The sequence below is a fragment of the Leucopleurus acutus genome (genome assembly GCF_964270905.1).
Source record: "Leucopleurus acutus genome assembly, chromosome: 3".
In the NCBI taxonomy this organism is placed as follows: Eukaryota; Metazoa; Chordata; class Mammalia; order Artiodactyla; family Delphinidae; genus Leucopleurus; species Leucopleurus acutus.
The window spans coordinates 145,653,230-145,678,760 of record NC_139145.1 but is presented as its reverse complement, the minus strand read 5'-3'; the positions used below and the strand labels follow the sequence as shown (position 1 = coordinate 145,678,760).

Here is a 25,531-nt window from a genome sequence, read left to right as displayed (position 1 = left end):
CATCTCTTAAGATCAAATATAAAGGACTCTGTACCTTTAGGAGCTTTGCTTCTAAGAGGCTTTCCTTTACCTCCCCTCTCATCTCTTAAAAAAAAACCCACTTGAAACAAACATTTTCAACATGGGGTAATATTTCCAAATTATTTAAAGTAGAACACTCGCGCCTTCCCTGGTGGCGCAGTGGTTGAGAGTCTGCCTGCCGATGCAGGGGATACGGGTTCGTGCCCCGGTCCGGGAAGACACCACATGCCGTGGAGCGGCTGGGCCCGTGAGCCATGGCCGCTGAGCCTGCGCATCCAGAGATTGTGCTCCGCCACGGGAGAGGCCACAACAGTGACAGGCCCGCGTACCGCAAAAAAAAAAAAAAAAAAAGTAGAACACTATAGCCGCCAACTTACTTGGTGCAGCCTACATATGTAAAAAGAGTGTCATGAGGGCTTCCCTGGTGGTGCAGTGGTTAAGAATCCACCTGCCAATGCAGGGGACACGGATTCGAGCCCTGGTCCAGGAAGATCCCACATGCTGCGGAGCAACTAAGCCCGTGCACCACAACTACTGAGCCTGTGCTCTAGAACCCGTGAGCCACTACTGAAACCTGTGTGCCTAGAGCCCGTGCTCCACAACAAGATAAGCCACTGAAATGAGAAGCCCAGGCACGGCAACGAAGAGTATCCTCCTGTTTGCCGCAACTAGAGAAAGCCCACGAACAGCAACAAAGACCCAACACAGCCAAAAATAAATAAATAAATAATAAATTAAAAAAAAAAGTGTAGTGAGAAAGAGAGTAACATAATAGTCGGAAAAAGATTTTATTGTGGAAAGAGACGGTAAGCTGAGAGCTGGTAAGACGTATAGGGTCTCTCACATGAGGAAGAAATTAGGTTATGTGTGTGTGAAGTAGAAATGGACAATGGGCACTGTTCTTAAAAGTCAGAGGATTTCTGAATATTTTATAACAAGAATATAGTAACTGTTATAACAAGGAACAAAGTCAGTAAATATTAATGAAAGGGCAATTAAGAGCCACTCTAGGGGGCTTCTGTGGTGGCACAGTGGTTAAGAATCCACCTGCCAATGCAGGGGAAATGGATTTGAGCCCTGGCCCAGGAAGATCCCACATGCCGTGGAGCAACTAAGCCTGAGCACCACAACTACTGAGCCTGCACTCTAGAGCCCGTGAGCCACAACTACTGAGCCTGTGTGCTACAACTACTGAAGCCCACGCGCCTAGAGCCCGTGCTCCACAACAAGAGAAGCCACTGCAATGAGAAGCCCACACACCACAACAAAGAGTAGCCCCCGCTCGCCGCAACTAGAGAAAGCCTGTGTGCAGCAACAAAGACCCAACACAGCCAAAAATAAAAAAAGAAACAAAAAAAAAAAAGAAAAAAACCAAATGACTATTAAGACCAAAGATAGCAAGAAGACCAAAAATGCCTTGGGCCCACACATGCAATAATTACAACTGCATAAGCACACACACAAACAGATACACAAACTCTCACACTTGCTATTAGCCATATCTGGGTGATTTAAGTAACCATTCTGATTAACTTGGTTTAATAACAACCTTGTCTCAAACACCTCCTTGTCCTAACTTAACCAACCTCCAGATTTTGGAAATAGCACTGCACTATTGTGGCAAAGAAAATTCCAAATGAAAAGAGGGTCAAATTAATGATCTGTCCAAAATTTTAAGTTGTCTTTTGATACGACAATCTAATTAGAAATTTCAATGCACTCTTTAACAGGATTCTTAACAATCCTCAATATATATGCTCCAAGACCTATTCAGTAATTTAAAGAGAGTAGAGGAAATTAGCCTGGAATTTGTTAAACGTTTAAAATTATAAAGACTTTGAGAAGTATTTATTGTCCTTTAGTTAAAAATAGTAATTAAGGGACTTCCCTGGTGACGCAGTGGTTAAGACTGCACGGTCCCAAGGCAGAGGGCCTGGGTTCAATCCCTGGTCAGAGAACTAGATCTCACACGCATGCCAGAACTAAAAGTTCTCATGCCACAACTAAGGAGCCAGTGAGCCGCAACTAAGGAGCCCACATGCCGCAACTAAGCAGCCCGCCTGCCTCAACTAAGACCCAGCGCAACCAAATAAAAATAAATAAATAATAAAAAAGAAAAAGAATAGTAATTAATTGCTGTTAATAGGAAAGAATCTAAAGACATACTTTAAAGAAAAGGATTTACCAGACAGTTTGAATGGAGAGTTTATTTAGTAGGAGGTATTTGGTACCTGCTACACATTATTAAAAACAAAGAGAGAAAACTATAAACTTTAGATAAATCCAAGTAAAAGCATAAAAATTTTATATATGTATAACCTGAATAAGGTTTTATTTAATATCTGAAATCTGGATGTAACTAGATATAGCCCAGTTATCAATTATTTGTCACAGTGAGAATACTAGGCCATACCTATGCATGTCAGCCAATTTGGATAGGACACGAGCAGCATTGCTAAAACTTCTGTTCTTCTCATAATACCTCCAGAGTAAATCCATGTAACGAACTTTGTTTTGATCAACTTTGGCCATTCGGACTAGATGTGGCTCCAGAAATGGAGAAGCAATCTGGAAATTGTAAAGTTAATCAGAAACATTTTCTGACTACCCACTTGCTCTTCAGATAGTAAATATATCATTTTACAGGTGTGCCTTGTTTTATGAATACATAAGCAATATTATAATCCAGTAACAGATAAGAGAGGGCCATTTTTCTCATTATAAATGACTGTTTTACCACGGTTAATCAAAGAATTGCTATGATAGGTGCATTAGGTTGCTAAGAACAATTTATTATAATCCAATTACAAATCTTTTAATAAACTTTGAGAACACAGCTATTGATTCCTAGATTCTGAGCTCAAAAGCATCTTTGCAATTATCAAATGCCACATATTCATTTTACAGAATGAGGAACACTATGACTTAGGGTAGTGAAAGGACATTTATTTGTGAAGTGGCTTAATGGCAGAGCTAAGACAAAGTTCAAGTCTCCTAACTCATAATCCATTGATTTTCACCCCACAATGTAAACAATCCCAATCAGCTTCTAAATAACAAGAAAACTAGACCAACAGACTACCTTGCTCACTAGGAAAAGGTATTACATTACTTGGCTTTTCACTAACACCTAACGGTTGGTACAGGGTGAAAAACTGAATTCCCTTATGACTATATGTGCTTAACCCACTGAGTTATGCTACTTATAAATTAACAACAATGGTATAAAAATATTTTTTACCTGTAGCAGTTTATCTGCAAGGTCAGCTTGTATTAGCCAATTATAAAGGGCAATACTAAAGAGTTCATCTTTGGATCTTTGAGACAATTTAAGCATTTGTTCAAACTAAAATAAAGAAAACAGTAAAAATTAGCACAGTTAAAGGCTCGACATGACTCCTTAGCCTTATAAGCTTCTGGTAAGAAATCAAGAATACTTAAATGGTAAGTTCTAAGAGTTACTACCCTTTCCAAGATGGTTATGCCACCACCACCACACAGAACATCTAAACACAGTGTATTTGCAGAACGAAAATATGCTATGTCCCTTACATGATGGCCTGCTTCTTCATTACTCAGCATATTGGGATCAGACGACAACACTGGAGGTCCGGGTTTTTTGGGCACGCTGGGAGACTGAGGAGCAGCCTTACTTTGATTTACCAGTTCTTGAAGTGTATCTGTAATACACTTGTAACTGTTTAATCTGAAAAAGAATGAAAAAGGAGCAATTCCATGATTTAGTTATCAATTGGTTTATCTTATGTAATTGAAATATAATCTAAAGAGAATTTTGGAGAAAATACACACACACACACAATTTGGTATTAAAAATAATACAAATCATTAGTTATCTATTTTATACATAGCATCCATAGTTGACAACCTACTGTGTAGCACAGTGAACTCTACTCAACGCTCTGCAGTGACCTAAATGGGAAGGAAATCCAAAAAAGAAGGGCTATATGTATACGTATAGCTGATGCACTTTGCTGTACAGTAGAAAGTAACACAACACTGTAAAGCAACTATACTCCAATAAAATTAAAAATAAATAAATAAAAATAAAAACAGGGCTTCCCTGGTGGCGCAGTGGTTGAGAGTCCGCCTGCCGATGCAGGGGACACGGGTTCGTGCCCCGGTCCGGGAGGATCCCACATGCTGCGGAGCGGCTAGGCCCGTGAGCCACGGCCGCTGAGCCTGCGCGTCCAGAGTCTGTGTTCCGCAACGGGAGAGGCCACAGTGAGAGGCCCGCGTACCGCAAAAAAAAATAAAAACAATACAAATCATATGCTCTTTCAATAGGTTTGAGAAGCACTTGTTTAAAAGGGTAAAGTCATAAAAATGAAACACATCTTTGGTTATGTATTTCCTTTATGGACGTACTTTTTTTTTTTTAAATATTGCTTATTTTACTGTTCTTTTTTTTTTTTAAAATAAATTTATTTATTTATTTTTGGCTGCATTGGGTCTTTGTTGCTGTGCACTGGCTTTCGCTGGTTGCAGCGAGCAGGGGCTACTCTTCGTTGTGGTGCGTGGGCTTCTCATGGTGGTGGCTTCTCTTGTTGCGGAGCATGGGCTCTAGGCGCACAGGCTTTAGTAGTCGTGGACGCAGGCTCTAGAGCATAGGCTCAGTAGTTGTGGCACACGGGCTTAGTTGCTCTGCGGCATGTGGGATCTTCCTGGACCAGGGCTCGAACTCGTATCCCCTGCATTGGCAGGTGGATTCTTAACCACTGCGCCACCAGGGAAGCCCTGGACATACTTTTTTTTTTAAACAGTCTCTAATAATCTGTGAACATTTAAAAATCATCCTTTAAAATACTAATCTTCATCCAGAACCAGACATTGGCAGTGGGGCAGGTGAGGCAGCAGTTTTGTTTCCAAAATCGTAATTGCATTTCAAATTGACATTAATACAATCTCAGGAAAACCAAAGAGGCAAGTTCAAAAACATTTAGGTCCTTAAGAATTCCCACCAGGCTATAATTTTTATCTCTAGGCTAATAATTAGAATACTGATTCACACCTTTGATAAAACAAGACATTTTTAGGTGGAAGCGTAATTCAATTTTATGAGTTGTACTTGAAATATTATTTTCCTAATATCATCAATCAAACTTTACACAAAGTCTATATCCATAAAGTTGCATCTGTTAAGGTGATAAAACTCACCTTTCTTGGAAAGCCTGAAGTCCCACGATGTCTTCTTCTGGTTCTCCATGTTTATAGAAATGAAGTCCAAGACCCTGAGGATCTTTTTTCTCTGCAGCAGTAAGAGAGAGCTCCACTACACCCTCATAAAAACGCACTAATAGGAAAGACAAAGGACAAAGAGTTAAGGCATATTATTAAGTGGATACATTTTCCTTAGATGGCTTATAAAAATACTGATCAAGGTTATTATGTTTACTACTATGAGGTTTCTACTGTATATCAGTCACCCAGGTGACAACATCATATAAAATATTTCTGATGAGTCTACCGAAGAACTAGGTTCCAACATGCCTTAAAGGCAGCTATTAAATGTATTTTCTTCATTGCAAAAAAATTTCATATTTAAAATAGTAAAAAGGAGGGTTGCAGTTCCTTGATGGAAAAAAAATCTTAGGATTCAAAGTAGTACCTGTACTAACAGTTACTACGTTATGTTAGATTTGATTTAAAGTAATTTTAAAGTGAGCAGACAGGTAGTATTTTTAAAATTAGTCAAAAGAATCTAAAGCATCTGAAAAATAACTGTAACCCAGAAAGCAATCTAACACAGGTAGTAGTTTAACTGGAATAGGACTGAAACCCCAATGTTAAAAAGTTACACATTTCAAGACATAAAAAGAGCGTTACAGCTTTTGTAGAAGCTGGTGCAGTCATCAAATACTAAGACATAAGAAATGAATTCCCTATGTCATATCACTTGGGCTGCTGAAAGCTGAAGGAAGATATCCCTCCGAGTTAAGCAGAAGGTATGAAGAACATTTTGTTTCTCGCCTTGTCTATACTGAGCACAAACACTGGACAGGTCCACTTGATTGCTGATTTTTTGATACTCCTTTAATGATTCCCTTAACATTCTTTCCTTTTCAATCTTATTTTGAACTTGTCGGGAACGCTGGAGAAGCTCATTTGCCTAGAAGTAGAGATGACAAGAACTTAAAAAGATACAAGCACATGGATGATGCTGTCAATACAAGTTTTGTTTAGTCTATGTTTAAATTTGCATCCGGTTGATTATCATCAAAGATAAAAACAACTCTACAAACTTACTTCTTCTTAATTTTAAACAGAAAAGTTTTTGACCAAAAAATCCTAGCTATTCTTAATTCCTCTCACAAATATGTAAGCAAGACAGCTTTTGACTGGTAAATCTCTTGCCTAGTCAATACATTATTGGTCGGCAGGCAGTCCGAGCAACACTGATTTTTTAAATTTTTTTCACCTGTAGGAAAGGATCAATAAAACTTGCCCAATTAGCTCTAATTTATTACAAAGTTTTAGTGATTTTTTCTTAATTTTTAAGGAAAGGCATAGTTAACCATTTTTTAAATACCGTCTAGAAATACTATCAAAGATTCTTTATGAAAAAGTTATATACAGATTTTAAGAAATAATATATTCCAACGTCTTTCTTACACAGATGAGGATCCTGACGCCATGGAAGGTTAAAAGACCTACCCAAGGTCGTATGTCAAACAAAAGACAACAGTTCCTGATTACAATTCTAGTGTGCTTTCATCATACCATGAAACCTCCTGTAAGAAACACTGAAACGGGTAACAAAGCATCATACCTTAGAACAAACTGCATCATCAGTGCTATACAGCAGTGGGCAGATGTCCTGTAAGTGTAAACTAATGCCATCAACAGCAGCATTATCTCTGATGTAGCAGTTGATTAGAGAAGCAATTAATGCCCCGGTCAGTTCCTTGTCCCTGATTACCAGATCTTTAAAGGTGGTGATTTTCAACTGTTCTTGAAATTCCTAGGAGTATAAAAGAAAATCCTCTTCTGATCAAAAATTTAGGAATATTGTATTTCTACACAGAATGAAATTTCTTTAATAATTTAAAATATCAAAACATTAATAGACTCTATAATTCAAAAGATAAAATATATTAAACTATAAAAAATAATAAAATTTTACAGATTTTCATAGAATCATTGAGAATTGTAAAAGAACCCACAGTATGCCTATTCCAAATCTCTCACTTTACAAATGAGGAAAGCAAAACCCAGGTGGAGTCAAAATTCGAGACAGGCCTCCTGACTTTAGTTATAACCAGGAAAAAGCAATCAATTAGCTACATTAAATAATCTTGGGCTTACATTTATTTTTCCAAAATAACATTTGAATTCTATTATTCAAGGACTTCTAACATTGGAGTTTGATCTTATTTAAACAAATCTGCTTGCTAAAATGGAGTTCTAAAGTATTGAGGTGATTTATACTATAGTAACATTCTGTTTAGTGATCTATTTCTTTTTTCTAAATTTCAGCAAATATACAATCTATGTTCAAATTTTTGGGATTAATATTTAATTTGCATTCCTTGAGCATATAGGGAAGGAAAACTTTGAAGGTGGATCACAAAAAAGATACCTAGGCTAAAAACTGACCTACATTATTCTTACCAGCCAATAAAACTAAAAATCATTATTCTACCTGGCATGGAAAAGGAAATAGCTTTCATAATTAAACATATTCACTTGAGTTTTTAAAAGAGGAAAAAAAATATGTGCTATTCTTTATCAAATAAATGGACCTGGGGATTCCCTGGTGGCACAGTGGTTAAGAATTCACCTGCCAATGCAGGGGGCATGGGTTCGAGCCCTGATCTGGGAAGATCCCACATGATGCAGAGCAACTAAGCCCGTGCGCCACAACTGCTGAGCCTGTGATCTAGAGCCCATGAGCCACAACTACTGAGCCCGTGTGCCACAACTACTGAAGCCCATGCACCTAAAGCCTGTGCTCCGCAATAAGAGAAGCCACTGCAGTGAGAAGCCCGCACACCACGACGAAGAGTAGCTCCCACTTGCTGCAACTACAGAGAGCCCGTGCGCAGCAACGAAGACCCAATGCAGCCAAAAATAAAACAAATAAAATAAATAAAAAACAAACAACAAAAAAAAAAACTGAACTTATCAAGCCTCTGTAGACTTGACTTCCATTTCATAGAAAATTCAAGAAATAGACGAACAAGTTCACTACAAGGAAGGTAAAGACAACCTCAGAATGTTGGGATTCTACAAGACTGATGACCTGACGCCTACAAGGCAATAGCAACACGCCCCCACCAAAAAGAGAGAGAGAGAGAGAGACAGAGAAAATTGCTCTAGACTGAGAGATTTAAGAGAAAAAACAACCAAATTCAATGAGTGAACCAACTGTTTAGATTCTGATTAGAATGAACCAATCTATAAAAAGATATTTTTAAGACACAGAAATTTCATTATTTTAGATGTTACCCAAAAGAATTAGTGGTAATATTGCTAAATGTGATAATGACATTGGTATTCAAGAAAATGGCCAAAGGAATACACATTAAAATATACAGGAATGAAAGGACATGATGTTAGGGATCTACTTTAAAATAATTCAGTAAAGAAAAAGAAAATAAGGGATAGATTAAGCAAAGTTGGTAAAACTGTGAAAATGTTGAATGAAAATAAATTGTGTATGGGGGATTATTTGTTGTACTTGCTGTACTTTTGTGTACATTTAGAAATGCTCACAATTAAATTAATAGGTAGGAATACCTTCCCCCTAAATGACCTAACATTTAGATAAATGCAAATTACCTTTATCCTTAAAAAGGATTCCAATGAGGACAGCAAGAACCATTCATTTTCCACAGTGGCAAACATTTTTCTTTAAAGTAGGAATGTTTAATTTTAATTTAGGTCACTGGACTTCTTGAAATTACATGCAAAAATTTTATGTATGTGTCTGTATGCATCCTTTGAAGGTGGTGAGAAAGAGTTTTGATCAGATTCCCAAAGGGATCTGTAGCCCAAATAAAGGTTACAATCTACTGTTTGAAAAATATTTTTGGTAAAGTAAGAGTTCATTCACATATCACAGCGAAGTTCTCATATACTGTAATAACTTGTGGTTTTGATAATGAACCCCTCAAGTTATCATGCTTTAGTGCAATTTTCTCATAACACATTAATTTGATCATAACCTAAATGCTGCCCAAAATAATCTCCTTCTGAAACTAAGTGAAAGATTACAGCTCACTCAAAAGCAGACAAACTGGGATTCCCTGGTGGCGCAGCAGTTGAGAGTCCGCCTGCTGATGCAGGGGACACGGCTTCGTGCTCGGTCCAGGAAGATCCCACATGCCGCGGAATGGCTGGGCCCGTGAGCCATGGCTGCTGAGCCTGCGCGTCCGGAGCCTGTGCTCCGCAACGGGAGCGGCCACAACAGTGACAGGCCCGCGTACCGCAAAAAAAAAAGCAGACAAACTAAGCACAGAATTAATAGTACGACCTTAGGGGGAAAAATATCCTACCTTCTGAAGTTCTCCTACAATGGCAGTGAACTGATGTTCACAAAGAAGTTTCCATAAAGCCAGAGCCTGGTATGATTTTCGAACCAACTGCTGGATTGCCTGAAGTGAAACCTTTTCACTCAGTTGAGCCTCTAATTACAAAACACAACTCATGAAGTTTTGAAAAATGACAGGTTAAGTTGTTTTAAGTAAAACAACACTTTATCTCAAATAACGACAACTATAGTTAAGGTTGAAATCCTCATTGTTCTCCTTCCTCCCCTCATAGGCAACCATGATCATGAGTTGTTGAATTCACAGTTTCATCCTCTCACTATATATAAGTGCTTCTGCGTGTATGCATACATAAACAGTAAAAATGTTGCTGTTTTTAGACAATTTACACCATTGCTTTTTCTGCCCAGTTATATTTTCACAGGCTACCCATACTGATAAGTAAAAATCTAGTATCAATACATTTATTTTAATTGCTGAGTGTTCCATTATATAAGTATACCACAATTAGGTCCATTTTCCACATGAAGGACATTCCTGTTGTTTCCAATGTTTTGCTACTACAACAATAATGCAATAAATATCCTTAAAAAAGGTCTCCTCAAAAACACAGTCAGGTTTTGCTACGACTGTTTTTCAAATTGAGATGCATTGGTGAATCATGAAATCAATTCAGTCAATCATGACAGATTTTTTTTTCCCCTTAAAAAGGAAATAGAATGAAAAAGGGAAAAAAATATTAGAGTATAAAATAGGTATAGTTATTTCTTAAAATTCTGTTGTGTGTATATGCTTTTAAACATCTGGGTCATAATATAAAAATTATTACTTATTGTGGGGAAAATGTCTGATAAAGACTGTTCCTGAATATATACCTAGCAGTGAAACTGCTGGCTTTGAATGCATATGCATTTTTAGCTTTTAATATATATGATCAAATTGCTCTCCAAAGTGGTTATTTCAGTGCATACTGTCAGCAATTTGAATGCTCCCCTTTGTATAAATCCTTACCAATGCTTGTATTTTGTCAAGTTTACTTGAAAAGAAGTACTGAAAGAAGAATTTACAAAATAGTGAACAGAAAACTAGGTCCAGCAGGAAGGTAAGAAAGTACGTTGAGTCTTAACTAGCAAAGTTCTATCAGCCAGAATAATTGGCTCAAACAATGGAAGGCAAAAGAACTTAAAAAAAAAAACTGAATGGCAGGCAAAATTTAAACAATATTTTATTACTATGCCAATTCACATCTGGAATAATTATTGGTTATAAGAACTTTTCAGTTCCCTTGCTGTTTCCTTAGTTGTTACTTTTTTATAATAAATAAAAAAACACAACCTAACATTTGATTCACATTTTTAACTCTCCAAGAAATACCACTTCACACACATTAGGATAGAAGTGTTTTTTAAAAAAAAGAAAAAGAAAAATTATTGGTGACAATGTGGAGGAATTGGAATATTTTGTGTACTACCAGTGGAAATGTACCAATACAATGGTATAGCTGCTATGGAAAAGTTATGGTGGCTCCTCAAAAAATTAAAAACAGAATTACACGTAATCCAGCAATTACACTTCTGGATATATAATAAGACAATTAAAAGTAGGGACTCAAATTCTATTTGTACACCATGTTCATAGCAGGATTATTCACAATACCCCAAAGATGAAGGCAACCTCAGTGTCCACCAAGAAATGAAAGGATAAACAAAATGTGGTTGATACACACAATGGAGTACTATTCAGTCTCAGAAAGGAAGGAAATTCCAACACATGCCACTACGTATGTGAACTCTGAAGACATTATACGCTAAGTGAAATAAGGCAGTCACAAAAAAAAACAAATACTATATGACTCCACTTACATGAGGTACACAGGGTAGTAAAATTCAAAGACAGGAAAAAAAAAAAAGGTGACTGTCAGGGGTTGGGGGCAGGGGACAATGGGGAGTTATTGTTTCATGGGTACAGAGTTTCAGACTAGAAAGATGAAAACATTCTGGAGATGGATAGTGGTGCTTTTTGCAATCACCATGCTACAGGAAATCATGTGAACTTAACTTACTGAATGCCACTGAACTGTACACTTAAAAATGGTTAAAACGGTAAATTTTATGTTATGTATATTTTAGCACAATAAAAAAATTCATTAAAAAAAGGTGTGTATCGGGGAATTCCCTGGTGGTCCAGCAGTTAGGACTCCTCACTTCCATTGCAGGGGGCCTGGGTTCGATCCCTCGTCGGGGAACTAAGATCCCACAGGCCACGGGACGCAGCACCCCCCCGCCCCCAAAAAAAGTTAAAAAAAAAAAGTGTGTATCATGTTTTCTGGTGGAAGAAATGAAAACCTTTTATGAGCTGAAAGTTGTGGAAATACATGATGTCCATATCATCTTACTTTTCAAATCACACTAATATTACTTTAATAAAAATATTTGTTACCACAAACGATCTTATCAAGAGATGTCCACACTTTTCTATTCATCTAATAAAACTCTTTACTGGGGTCATGTACATTTAACTGATCAGAAGCAATAATTTACCATGAAACTTCCTCTGCAGCTCCTGTTGCATTTGCTGGGTATTTCCATTTTCAGGGCGCATGAATCCTATCAGCCTCTGCTGCACTTTGGCAGTAGTACTGAAACAAAAATTCCAGAAAGTATATTCAAAGGGTTGTGCAATTATCACCACAACTTAATTTTAGAACATTTTTACTCACTTTCCATTAGCAGTCAATTCTCATTTCCCCCACCCTACCCTAAGCAACAGCTCATCTACTTTCTGATTCTATAAATTTGCCTATTCTGTATATAGTGAACTGGAATATGTTGTAAATATTCTTTTCCTCTGTAGATTAGTGAAATAATCACTGACAAATCAATACAACAATTTACACCTGGAGCATTTTAATCTCTCAGATGCTTAAATTTTCACTGAGAGTAAATGGTTAATAACAATAGCTTCCATTTATCAAACACTTGCTTTCTGTCCCCACCAATGATTTAACATAATACAACAACTCTATAAGGTACGTATTATTAAGAATACCATTTTACAGATATGAAAACTTCAGGACAAAAGTGAAAAGCAAAGAACCTGCTGTCAGGAAATACTGGTCACTGAGAGAAATGAGCTAATAAAAGCATTTGGTGCTCATTTGGTGAAGAATCTGATTATTTCAGCTCTTAATGCAACTTTAGGGATGCAAAGAAAAGAATGAAGAACTTAAACAAAAAATGTATATACAAAACAGAAACAGACTCACAGGCATAGAAAACAAACTAGTGGTTACTAAGTGGGAGAGGGAAGGGGCAAATTACAGGTATGAGATTAAGAGATACAAAATACTATGTAAAAAATAGATAAGCAAAAAGGATGTACTGTATAGCACAGGGAATTATAGCCATTATTTTGTAATAACTTCCAATGGAGTATAATCTGTAAAAATACTGAATCACAATGCTGTACACCTGAAACCAATATAATACTGTAAATGGACTATACTTCCATTTAAAATAAAAAAGAGGGACTTCCCTGGCAGTCAAGTGGTTAAGACTCCATGCAGGGAGCACGGGTTCGATCCCTGCTGGGGGAACTAAGATCCCGCAAGCCATGGAGTATGGCAAAAAAAAAAAAGTATGACTACTGAAGCTATAATAGGTATACTGTCGGATGAGGTTCATAAGTGATTATGTCAATGTTGTTAGAAAACAAAATTTTTAGGGTAAAAGCAATACAACTATACTATAAAAGAAACTGAGCAAATTCTCTTTAATCTTAAAGCTGAACTGAAAAACAATACAAACTCATAATTTTGTTGTTTAAAAAAAATAAAAAGCAAAACAACATATAGCATGACCAGTAGGAATTAATACCTCTAGCTGTAGTCTCTAATACCCTTTCCTACCAAAAGAAACTAGGGCTCCCTAGAGAAATGGCCAAATCCAGTTCTAGGGCAAGAATTGTGCCAAATGAGCCTGAAACGTCCTGTCACGCTAGAAAGCAAAGATGCTACCAAATACTGTCAAAAAGGACTCCAGAGCTGTCTGAAGAGGCAAAAGGTTGGGATAATTTTCCATTGAAAAAACAACCTGCAATGGATTAAAACACATTAAATACGTTTGAAACCAGATTCACATAATGATACTAAATAAAAAACTCAACTGATGGTGCTGGCCAAGATGGAGTAAGCCTGTTACAGTCTCTCTCACTGACTACAAGTGGGAACTTTGGACATGATACAAAAAGCAACTATTCACCTGAGGACTCTAAATAGCACACAGATTGATGAGGGGAAGTCAAAACTCGAATGATAATCCATATGGAGGTGAGTATACTGGGTTGCCCCCAACTCCTTTATCTTCAGGCTTTGTCCAAAGGTGAACTGAGTCTCAAAACAGTATGGTGAGTAAAACTCCCAAGGAACATTCAGCAATGTCTGGAGACATTTCGAGTCATAACTGGGGAGAGCTACTGGTATCTAGTAGGCAGAGGCCAAGGATAATCCTAAACATCCTACAATGCACAAGACAGTCCCCAGCACCAAGAGTTATCTAGTCTACAATGTCTACAGTGTCAAGGTTGAGAAACACTGGTTCAAAAAGTTTGGAGGGAATCAGTTATTTCTCTTGATGCTTTGCCCCAAAGGCACCACCACTTCTGCAAAGCTGTATGATAAGACAGTGAAAACTGGGAGAAAACACTGACTTTCTATCCAGAGGACCAGTAAAAGAGGCCTCTGGGAGCTAGGGAATATATGGGGAATCAGAGCAAGAAGAGGCTGGAGGAGGAGATCCCCTAATTCTGAGGAAGATGAACACAACTTCTGGGCTCACCTCCCAGGCTGTATGTGCATGGAACATACCCAAAGAAGCAAAGCAAAGATACTAAGACTCTGAAGACCACACACTGTATGATTCCATTTATATGAAATGTCAAGAATATGTAAATCTACAGAGACAGAATACATTAGTAATTGTTTGGGGCTGAAGGGCAGAAATGGGGAGTGACTGCAAATGAACAAGATGGATGTGGTCTAAAAATGGATTGTTGTCATGACTGAAGAAATTCTATATATTTACTAAATCACTGAACCGATTTAAAACAAGTGAATTTTATGGTATGTAAGTTTTATCTCAAAAAGCTATTTAGGGGCTTCCCTGGTGGCGCAGTGGTTGGGGGTCCGCCTGCCGATGCAGGGGACACGGGTTCATGTCCCGGCCCGGGAGCATCCCACATGCTGTGGAGCAGCTGGGCCCGTGAGCCATGGCCACTGAGCCTGCACGTCTGGAGCCTGTGCTCCGCAACGGGAGAGGCCACGACAGTGAGAGGCCCGCGTACCGCAAAAAAAAAAAAAAAAGCTATTTAAAAATTCCCATACTCAGTGAGACTAATGTTGTGAGGGTTGGTTGAAATTAGGAAATCTCTTAATAAAGGTAAGGAAAAAAATTATACAATCATCTCTATAAGATGTAGACAATACATTTGACATACTTCAATACTCACTTCATAAAAATACTCAATAAAATAGAAATGGATGGATACTTTCTTATCATGTTAAACTATATCTAGGCATCTTCTTTAGTGGGGAAACACTACACACTTTCCCATTGAAGTCAGGAGTAAGAGCAGGATGTGCACCATTATCTCCACTCTTTAACACTATGTTGGAGATATTAGCCTATGCAGACAGAAGAAAGCAACTAGAGTTAGAAAGAAAATGGTAGAACTATCTCTATTTGCAGATGACAGGATGACATATTTGAAAAATCAAAAAAACCCAATGAAAAAAACTACTAAAAACAGTAAAGAGAAATTAGCAAAGTAGTAGGTTACAAAATCGAAGGTTATAATTGAGGCTGTAATTGTAAATTCAATAAACTGCTTAGAAACTATTAACAGAAGAATAATATAATGGTGGAAAAGAACAAGAAAAAAAAAGACACCTTCCAACTAAAATTCCAGCTATGTAGGAAGAAGGACAGTGGTAGAGGGTAGGGGAAAGAAGTAAGATAACAGATTCTGTTCAATTAATGATGACTGAGATGTATATTTTTCAGAATTTAAAACTAACTATCAGAAGAAGAAAAGTCATACATAAAACTTTTAAATCAATCCAGTAAAACGGAAGGGGAGAAAAACAAACAAACAAACCCCAAACCACAACAAAGCCCACAAGTTCAGGATGGTGAGAAACAGATCAAACATTTAATTAACCCCAGCAAAATGAGATGGAGTTAAAAGACAAAGATTCTTAAACTGAATTAAAAAGTGGCAGGGGCTAGAAATCAATATATACATGTTAAGATACACTTAAAAGAGTTCTGAAGGCTAAAAATAATTGGTATAACCTTCTCAGGGGACAACCAAATACTACATACCAACATTTTTAAAAGCTCTTATATCCCAAAATTTTACTTCTAAAGAAATTCATCTGAGTATTACTGAACAAGTACACAAACATGTATAAAGAATACTCACTGAACCCTGTTTATACCATCAAGAGATAGAAACAACCTAATTACGCATAGAGTTATACCACTAATTGCTTGAATATAATGGAATAACATGTAGCCAATACAAACAAAATTTATTCTATTAGTTTTGGAATGCTCTAAAGAATATACTGAATGTAAACAATGTTTCACAAAAAGTATGCCTACCTAGATCCTACTTTTACAGTGGACTACTACTCAGCCATAAAAAAGAACAAAATTTTGTCATCTGCAGCAACATGGATGGACTTGCAGAGCATTATGCTAAGTGAAATAAATCGGAGAAAGACAAATACTGTATATCACTTATATGTAGAATCTAAAAAATACACAAGCTGGTGGATATAACAAAAAAGAAGCAGACTCACAGATATAGAGAACAAACAAGTGGTCACCAGTGGGGAGGGGGTGGAGGGGTGGGCAATATAAGGGTAGGGGAGTGAGAGGTACAAACTTCTGGGTATAAGACAGGCTATGAGGATGTATTGTAAAACACAAGGAATATAGCCAATTATTTTTTAGTAACTATAAATGGAGTATAAGCTTTAAAAATTGTATTAAAAAAGAAATGTATATTCATATATGAATATACATTTATATACATGTGTGTATATTCATATATTCATGTATGTTCACATGATTTGAAATTTTATATTGTCATACTTCAAATTAATTCATCAGGGGAGTGATGTGAATTTTTTACAAGTCCATATTACTTTTATAACAACAGCAACAAAAAATGTTCATCCTAAACATGTGTCCACGCAAAAACTTTTACAGGAATGTGCATATCAGCATTATTCATAACAGCCAAAAAGCTGAAACACAACATTGTAAATCAACTATACTTCAATAAAAAACAAAAAAATCAATTAAAAAAAGAAAAAGAAAAAATGGTGAAACAAGGCAAATATGCATCAAACGATGAACTGAAAAATGAAACCAAGTACTGATATACACTACAATATATGAACATGAAAATATTATGCTAAGAGAAAAGCCAGAAACAAAAGGCCACATACTGTATATCTGCATTTACATAAAAGATCCAAAATATGGCAGATCCATAGAAACAGAGAGTGGATTAGTATTTGGCAGGGACTAGGGGAAAGACAACTTTGCAGTGTTACCAACTGAATGTTTGTGTCCCACCAAATTCATAGTAATCCTCAAAGCGATGGTATTTTTGGAGGTATGGCCTTTGGGAGGTAATTAAGTTTAGGTGAGCTCATGAAGGTGGAGACCCATGATAAGATTACTACCCTTCTAAGAAAAAACCAGAGGACTTGCTGTCTGGTTTTCTCTCTGCCATGTAACGACACAAAAAGAAAGCAGCTGTCTGCAAACCAGGAAGAAGGTCCTCACCAGAACTTGACCATGCTGGCACCCTATCTCAGACTTCCAGCCTCCAGAACTATGAAAAATAAATGTTTGTTGTCTAAGCCAGTCAGTTTATGGTAACTTTGTTATTTCAGCTTGAATTAAGACATGGAGTGACTGCTAATGGGCATAGGGTTTCTTTTTGGTGTGATGCAAATGTTCTGGAACTAGATAGTGGTGATGATAGTTTAACTTTATGAATATACTAAAAACCATGAAACTTTTTAAAAGGATGAATTTTATAACATGTAAATTAAATCTCAGAATAAAAAGGGAAATAAATCTTATTTATTCCTACTTTGGATTTCCTAATGGTCCTCCTGTAAACTGGGAGTTTCTGTCTAGAAATTCTTGCAAACCTTTCAGTTCTTGTAGCACTGACTCCAGCAGCTGGGAGGGAACACTACTTTCAATCTGAAAGAAAGGAAATATTTTCAAACATTTAAAAACAATGAAAAAAAAGCTTCTATAAAAAACACATATGCTGTATACCCATAATTGAACATGAAGTTTTAATTCTAAGGTACCCTATCTTCATAAACAGTAAAGTTATTTCTTTTATCAATTTATACTTGGTGACCAGAATAAAGGGCTAGACACCCACATCCCTCCACCCCCTGCTGCTCTGGTTTTAATGAGGTATAATTTACAGACAGTAAAATACACAAATCTTAAGTGAATACCTTGATAACTTTTTACATCTTTATATAGTCACCACCCAGATCACAATATAGGGTATTTCCAACACCCAAAAAAGTTCCCTATTGCCCCTTTTCTAGTCATTAGTCATTCTACCTCCTAGGTAACCGACCACTTTTCTTACCTCTATCATAGAATATAGACTGGTTTTGTCTGTTCGAAATTCACACAAATGGAATCACATACTATGTTAATACATTCTGATTCTGAGAAACTTTAAAATTTAGAACTTTAAAATAGAGTATCAGAGTTAAAAAGATATTTAGTATCTTTCCATCTTAAAAAGAAAAAAAGCTTAAAATAAATTGCATGCATACTTCACATTAAAAAGAAACCTTTAATACCTGAATTTATGATAGTACAAATTTCTGTGTTTCTTAAAGCACTCTGGAAAGTACACCAATACATGGAAATTAGTGCTAGGTTCTTGGAGTTTGGGGGCATATAAGCAATACATTAAATTGTAACTTTGAGCAATATTAAGTATTAGGACTGATTCTATTTAGCCCTCATAACAATGTTATGAGGGAGATACATTCTCATTTTACTGTGAGATATCAGGCTCTGAAATGTTAAGAAATTTACTCATCATTAGTAAGTGACAGAGCTGAGATGTAACTCAGGGGGTGAACAGTTTACTGGACGAGTACACAAACATGTATATAAAGGAATAATCATTGCATGTTGTTTATAACATCAAGAGATATAAAACAATCTACTTCCCCATTAATAATGTAAACTGGCTCCACAGAGATAATGGAATACTGTTATTTATATAACACACTTACTGCAGTGATCTCTCTGTTGCCACTCTTGAATATTCTCTCCACAACTAAACTAGCATCCCAGATGTTTCTGGAACAAAAAATGTTTTAATGATTGTGCTGTAGATGAATAAAAACAATTACAATAAGTAGTAAATTCCTTTCTATGTGTTTATTTAGTTTTTAAAGTGTAGCAATGATTTCATTTAACATTTTACTAAGTTATCTGAAAGAACAAAAAAACCAGGAAAATTTCCAAACCTGACAGATCTAAGTCATTTCACATAATGAAATACTGTTGAAGAAAAATCAAAGACCCTGGGTAATAAATTGGAGACAAGGAAGCTTATAAAGTGAGTTCTGCACTGTTTCACATTTTTAAGCAAATGATTCATAGGAAAACATACAACTCCAATCTAAGAAAAATACACACCAGACATGATAATTAAGTGGATCTGGTAGAATGATTGAAAAATGGCTGTAATTCTTTATCCCTCCCAACACCTATCCTCTTTACAATGACTCTGATGCCTCCTTTATAACGAGGAGTCTATTTCCCACTTTTTGAATCTGGGCTGGCTTGGAGATGTCCCCCTGCCAAGTAAGTCAGGCAGAAGTGATAGGAGACCAATTCTGAGCCCAGGCATCCTGAGGTTCTGCAAGTTTCTACTCTCTCTCATGGAACCTTACCACCACCAAGTCTATGATCCCTGACTAGCCTGCTAGAGGATGAGAGACCATGTGGAGAACAATCCAGCTGTCTCAGCTGAGGCCATTCTAGACCAACACACAAACATAACCCTAAATATGTGAGAGTCCAGCCAAGAGTGACACAACTCTCTTCAACCTCAAAGCTGATTTCAAATGCATAGTGGGCCTAGCCAAGACCAGAACTGCCTAACTGACTTGCAGACACGTCACTGAGTTATGGGGTGGTTTGTTACACTACATATTAGTATATGTAGATATATTTTGAAGATATATATACATACATAAAACACAGTAACAAATATAGATGGTTAGATAATAAAAAAGCTGAATGACAGAAAACAATCTTATTAATGGACAAGTGAGCTTAAACTATAAGTAAAATTTAGTAGGCACAAATGATGTCCCAAATTTAAAGTTAAAAATGTTCAACTATACACAATAGAACAAGGTAATCAATAGTTAATTATCCCATGAAAAACTTACCCCATGATTCGAGAAAAGTAAATGCAAATACCATTGTGTTTTCCAGAGTACACAATCTCTGGTCCAGCCATACAACTCATACTTGTGGCCTGAGTTGCTGGATTTCCCATAGCACACACTGGAGTTGACATAGCAGGAGGATGAACACCTTGTACACACGTAAGAAAAACAAATCTTTAAACTTAACCTTAAATATTCAGAATTCTCAATAACCCAAGTCAGTTGTCCCTAGACCCATAGGTAAAAAGAATTACAAAAATATTGAAATAAATAGTTATTTAATTTGGTTTTCCTTGATAAGAAGAGAGATTTAGACTTAGAGAGGAACTCCCAAGTTGGCTTTCAAGTGTGGGCAATGCAGGATGAAAAGGAAAGCAAGCTTGCAATCACTGCACATTAATGCTGGGAGTAAAACAGGACTAATTATACAGTTCAGGGCTGGTAATTAAGTCCTGATACTCAAAAAGGGGGCTTTCCAGGTCCACTAAGTAAAGGCATTCATGGCCAAATGCCAATACTTGCTTGGATGCCACTTCTATTAAACTACATTATTTTCAGGGGAATAGGACAAGTTAATCTTTCCCATTCTAAGCATTAAGAATAATAATTCACAATGTTAGCTCCTCAAAAAGAATAGTAGTAGCAACCTAAAACAAAGAAAAGAGGTACCTTGAGATGGTGTTCCCAAAAAGGATGGATTCAGGTATGTACTACCACTAGGAACAGGAGAACCTAAAAAGAAAGAATATAAAGATTTATAAAATTATCTCCCAGTTTTTTTTGTATCTGATCAAAATTAGACACAGAAACTGTTTCTAAGTGTAAGAGTGAGGAGTGGCACCACCCATAATATATTCAAGAATTAGGGACTCATTTCCCAGCAACTTTCTAACAATCCCCACTTTGGAAAACATTGAGGTGGGAGTTTGTTATTAAACCTCTCAACTCTTTCCTTTTGAATAAATAACAAATGAGTTCTGTAAATACTACTGGTTATATCTTATTTTGTTTCCCAGTATACACTAAAGATTCAATATTAATATATCATAACCCTAAGAGTCAGACATCTGTAGAATTATTCCCTAATAATGCAGTAGCAGTAAAGAAAATACAATGAAATTCTTTATCCATTAAAATACACTACAAAGCTTCTAAAATTCAACTCTATTAGAAACAGCTTCATTTCAATGTTTCATACTCACCAGAGTAGACAGGAGACCCCAGGATGGGACCAACATTACTTGGAGCGGGGAGAGTGGCTGGAAATCTCATCTGTGCTTCACCACCATACCTATTTTTATGACAACAGGGGCTGAGTTTATTCAGTGAAACTATACATCTTAAAAGCTAGAACTGTTTCAAGTCCTGCTTAGCTTCAAAATAAATGCTTTAAACACTAGAGACTTTCCTGGTGGCACAGTGGTTAACAATCTGCCTGTAAATGCAGGGGACATGGGTTCAATCCCTGGTCCAGGAAGATCCCACACGTCACAGAGCAACTAAGCCTGTGCACCACAACTACTGAGCCTGTGCTCTAAAGCCCGCGAGCCACAACTACTGAGCCCAAGCACCACAACTACTGAAGCCCACGCGCCTACAGCCTGTGCTCCGCAACAAGAGAAGCCACTGCAATGAGAAGCCTGTGCACCTCAATGAAGAGTAGTCCCCTTTCGCCGTAACTAGAGAAAGCCCACATGCAGCAACAAAGACCCGACGCAGCCATAAATAAATAAATAAATATTAAAAAAAACATTAGAGACTTTAAATGCATTGTGTTGACAGTGAAATATACACAGATACATAATAAAATACTTATTTAGTAAATGTTGACTTCAAATTGCTAACAAGAAGAATCATAAGGGACTCTGGCAATTTCTAAAGAAGAGTCTGCAATGCATAGAATGTATTTAATAAGTATATGGTACTGTAATTTTCATACTAGATTATGGTTAGACTACTCAAAAAATTCTTTTAAACAAAATTGCATTTTAAATTTATTCTTAGCTAAATATTTTCCAAATAATATCTCTTTGATACCAAGTTTTCTAAAAGTGACTCAATCTCTCAATGCAAATGATACACATAAAGCAGAACTGGTAGTGTTTGAGGAAGTAGAAAAGATAGATGAGATAATAACTGAGGTAGAAGACTAGACAAAAGAAGTTGGAGAAGAGAATCCAGAGAAAGAGTAACAATGCATAAATTATGCTAATCTAGTTGCTTCCAGTAGTATTATCACCTTTCCAATTTAAATTTTACTAACTTGCCTATATAGTTGCTCAACTGTTTTGCAAACCCTTAAACAACCATATTAGCCAATGCAACCATTAATAAAAAGTGGCCAAGAACAAAAGAAAGTGATATATACCTGAAGAAAGCCCGAGTGGCCCAAGCAGATACTTCTCTGTCACAGGCAGCAGTGGAACAAGCAAGAATAAGGCAAGTTGCACAGGCCTGGTCTTCCTGTAAAAAAAGAGTATCTTTCCTTATGTAAAACATAAACATTTCAAAAGAAGTTTTGTTTACTTCTGTATCCAGTGTTTAAACCCGTGCCTAGCACAGAGCAGGTACTTGATAAATATTTGCTGAATGAATGAAATCAGCTGGTATGAAAAAGGAGAAGTAAACACTATTGGTTTTAAAGTTTATCATAGGCGCTGTTATTAAAGGATGGTCTCTTTTTCTTTTTATCTAGATTCTACTTTAGTTTCTGGTTTAGTCCCCCACCACTCCCGGGTTTTTTTCTCATGGTGTTTTAACCTTTCAGAAAATAACAATAATAGCTAACATTTATTAAGTACTTGTCATGTGCCAAGCACTATTTTAAGAGTTTAGAGCATATTAATCCTCACTCCACATATTATAATTTAATACACATTTTACACATGAGGAAATGGAAGCTCAGAGAATTCAAGTAATCTACTCTGATGGTGGAGCTGGTAGTTTGAATTCAGAGTGTGTATATTTAACTTTGATCTGATATTCCTGATTTTAAACTAAGCATTCCCAGTTTTACCTCATCATTTCTAGTTGTAGCTTAAAAAAAAGAAGTTTTTAATTAAAAAAGTTATTTATCTATAAATATCTTGTCCTTTTAATAAAAATACATTCATCATATAATTTGAACATCACACTCTTACTAGTACACTTTAATGATAAGAATTTATCAAAAACAGAACAAAAATCTGAGCATTTACCATAAACCCTTATAGCATATTAATACTGCTCCCAAGTACCAGTACACATACAGTGATTAAGGCAAAGAAAGGAAGACTGGTATTAACCACAGTATTTTAATCCTAACTTACATAATATCATCACAATTAAAAAAAAGGTATAAATAATTACCTGATGTAATTTAAAGAATCTTTCAATCTCTTCTCCATCTCCACCCACATTACTCACAAGTAGATGCCTCAGTTGATCTACAGGTCTAAGTTTATGAAACATAAGACTCCCCTAAGAAGTTCAAAAAAAAAGAGGATGAATAATAGATTTATCAAGCATGGCTAGTAGCAACTGACCTTGCTACCTTATTTAATAAAAGCAATGAAACAAAAAAGTAACTTCAAGGATATGAAGTAAACTGGTCAAAAAGATCATCTACACTTCAATTCCTAGCCTATACTAGATCTATATATCCATGCAGAAAACTTAATAAGAGAACACTGCCCCTCCCCGCTAAAAAAGTAAAGCAAAAAGGTGCAGGCTCTGTCAGACACAAACATATTATAAACCTTTATCTTATGCATGGTATTAGCACATGAATAAACAGTCAGATAAGTGGAACAAAACAGAAAGTTCTGATATAGGCTCAAGTAAGCACTAGAATTTAATATATGATAAAAGCTGCCCCTCAAACTAAAGGATCAAAGTTAGATATTTCATTAATCATGTTGGCACAACTATGTCCACTTTGGGAAAAAATGAAGCTGGATCCATACTCATACCTAAAACAGGATAAATTCCAAACAGACAGGACAAAATAAAACTGTAACAGTAGTAGAAGAAACTCTGGGTGAATTATTTTATGAACTTCAGAGTGCGGACGGTCTTTTTTTTTTAAACTTCAATAGAAATCCCCCCCAAAAACTGAGTATTTCAACTACTTATAAACTTATCCACATGGGAAAAAAAATCTCAGTAAACAAAATAAGATGGCAAACCAGGAAAAATGTCTGAGACTAAATCACAAAAAGTTAGTTTCCTTGACATATAAAGAGCCTCTATAAATAAAAAAGAAAAAGACAACTTAATAGAAAAGTGGATATAGAACAGGAACAGACAATTCACAGAAAAATAAACACTAGAACAGACAGTCAATCTCACTCTTAATACGATGGCATATTATACTCGCACAGGATGTAAGGAAACAAGCACTCAACATTCACTGATAGTGAATGTATGTATATATACAGGGAACCTGGCAACATCTATCAAATTGATAAACACACATACTTTTTGATCCAGTAGATGTAATTCTACAGCTTTACATACAGGCAAAACGATATATGCACAAGGTTGCAGCATTATTTTTTTTTATTTTTATTTTTTTGTGGTACGCCGGCCTCTCACTGTTGTGGCCTCTCCCATTGCGGAGCACAGGCTCCGGACGCACAGGCCCAGCGGCCATGGCTCACGGGCCTAGCCGCTCCGCAGCATGTGGGATATTCCCGGACCAGGGCATGAACCCGTGTCCTCTGCATCAGCAGGCGGACTCTCAACCACTGCGCCACCAGGGAAGCCCGCAGCATTATTTTTAAAGGCAAAAGATGATCTATTAATAGGGGCCTAGTTAAATATGGTACATCCATATAAAGGAATGCCTTTCAAATATAAAATAGAATGAGAAAGTTCTTTATATATTACTATGGAAAGATATCTGAAATGTATCTTTGAAACATAAAAAGCAAAGTATAAAACAGTGCATACAATATGCTAATGTGTGTTTATAAATATACTTATATTGTTTGTATATTGATATCATAACATATCTCTGGAAAGATATAGATTCTGATGACATGGGTGTCTGTAGGGAGGGGACCCAAACCAGAAGGGAGATTTTATTGTGTATACCCCTCTGCTTACCAGTGGAATTGTCAATGCATCGGTACTCAAAAAATAAATACTAAAAGATTCTTTTTTTAACAAGTGAGGACTACATGATAAGAAATAAACATAGCTTGTTTTACTAATTTTATGCTGAATACTATTGATAGAAATGCTACTTTAGAAAAAGTATAATAGCAATACTTTATAAACAGCAAGCTCTTGGATTTCCCTGGTGGCGCAGTGGTTAAAAATCTGCCTGCCAATGCAGGGGACACAGGTTTGAGCCCTGGTCCAGGAAGATCCCACATGCCGCGGAGCAACTACTGAGCCTGCGCTCTAGAGCTCTAGAGCCTGCAAGCCACAACTACTGAGCCCGCGTGCCACAACTACTGAAGCCCGTGTGCCTAGAGCCCGTGCT

At 36.5% G+C, this 25,531-nt stretch overlaps 1 protein-coding gene across 1 annotated transcript in view; it reads right to left on the bottom strand.

Moving 5' to 3' along the window:
• NUP155 (nucleoporin 155) overlaps nucleotides 1-25,531 on the bottom strand; it is a 58,827-nt gene that overhangs the window by 8,949 nt on the left and 24,347 nt on the right. The window contains exons 14-28 of the mRNA XM_082835819.1: nucleotides 23,410-23,520; nucleotides 22,430-22,524; nucleotides 21,264-21,352; nucleotides 20,731-20,793; nucleotides 20,062-20,209; nucleotides 18,892-18,958; nucleotides 17,703-17,818; nucleotides 12,071-12,168; nucleotides 9,537-9,667; nucleotides 6,809-7,000; nucleotides 6,010-6,148; nucleotides 5,197-5,332; nucleotides 3,574-3,727; nucleotides 3,263-3,367; nucleotides 2,435-2,589 (exon numbers count right to left, since the gene is read on the bottom strand). Of these exons, the coding sequence (XP_082691945.1) occupies nucleotides 2,435-2,589; nucleotides 3,263-3,367; nucleotides 3,574-3,727; nucleotides 5,197-5,332; nucleotides 6,010-6,148; nucleotides 6,809-7,000; nucleotides 9,537-9,667; nucleotides 12,071-12,168; nucleotides 17,703-17,818; nucleotides 18,892-18,958; nucleotides 20,062-20,209; nucleotides 20,731-20,793; nucleotides 21,264-21,352; nucleotides 22,430-22,524; nucleotides 23,410-23,520 (1,799 nt within the window). The remainder of the gene's footprint in view (nucleotides 1-2,434; nucleotides 2,590-3,262; nucleotides 3,368-3,573; nucleotides 3,728-5,196; nucleotides 5,333-6,009; nucleotides 6,149-6,808; nucleotides 7,001-9,536; nucleotides 9,668-12,070; nucleotides 12,169-17,702; nucleotides 17,819-18,891; nucleotides 18,959-20,061; nucleotides 20,210-20,730; nucleotides 20,794-21,263; nucleotides 21,353-22,429; nucleotides 22,525-23,409; nucleotides 23,521-25,531) is intronic.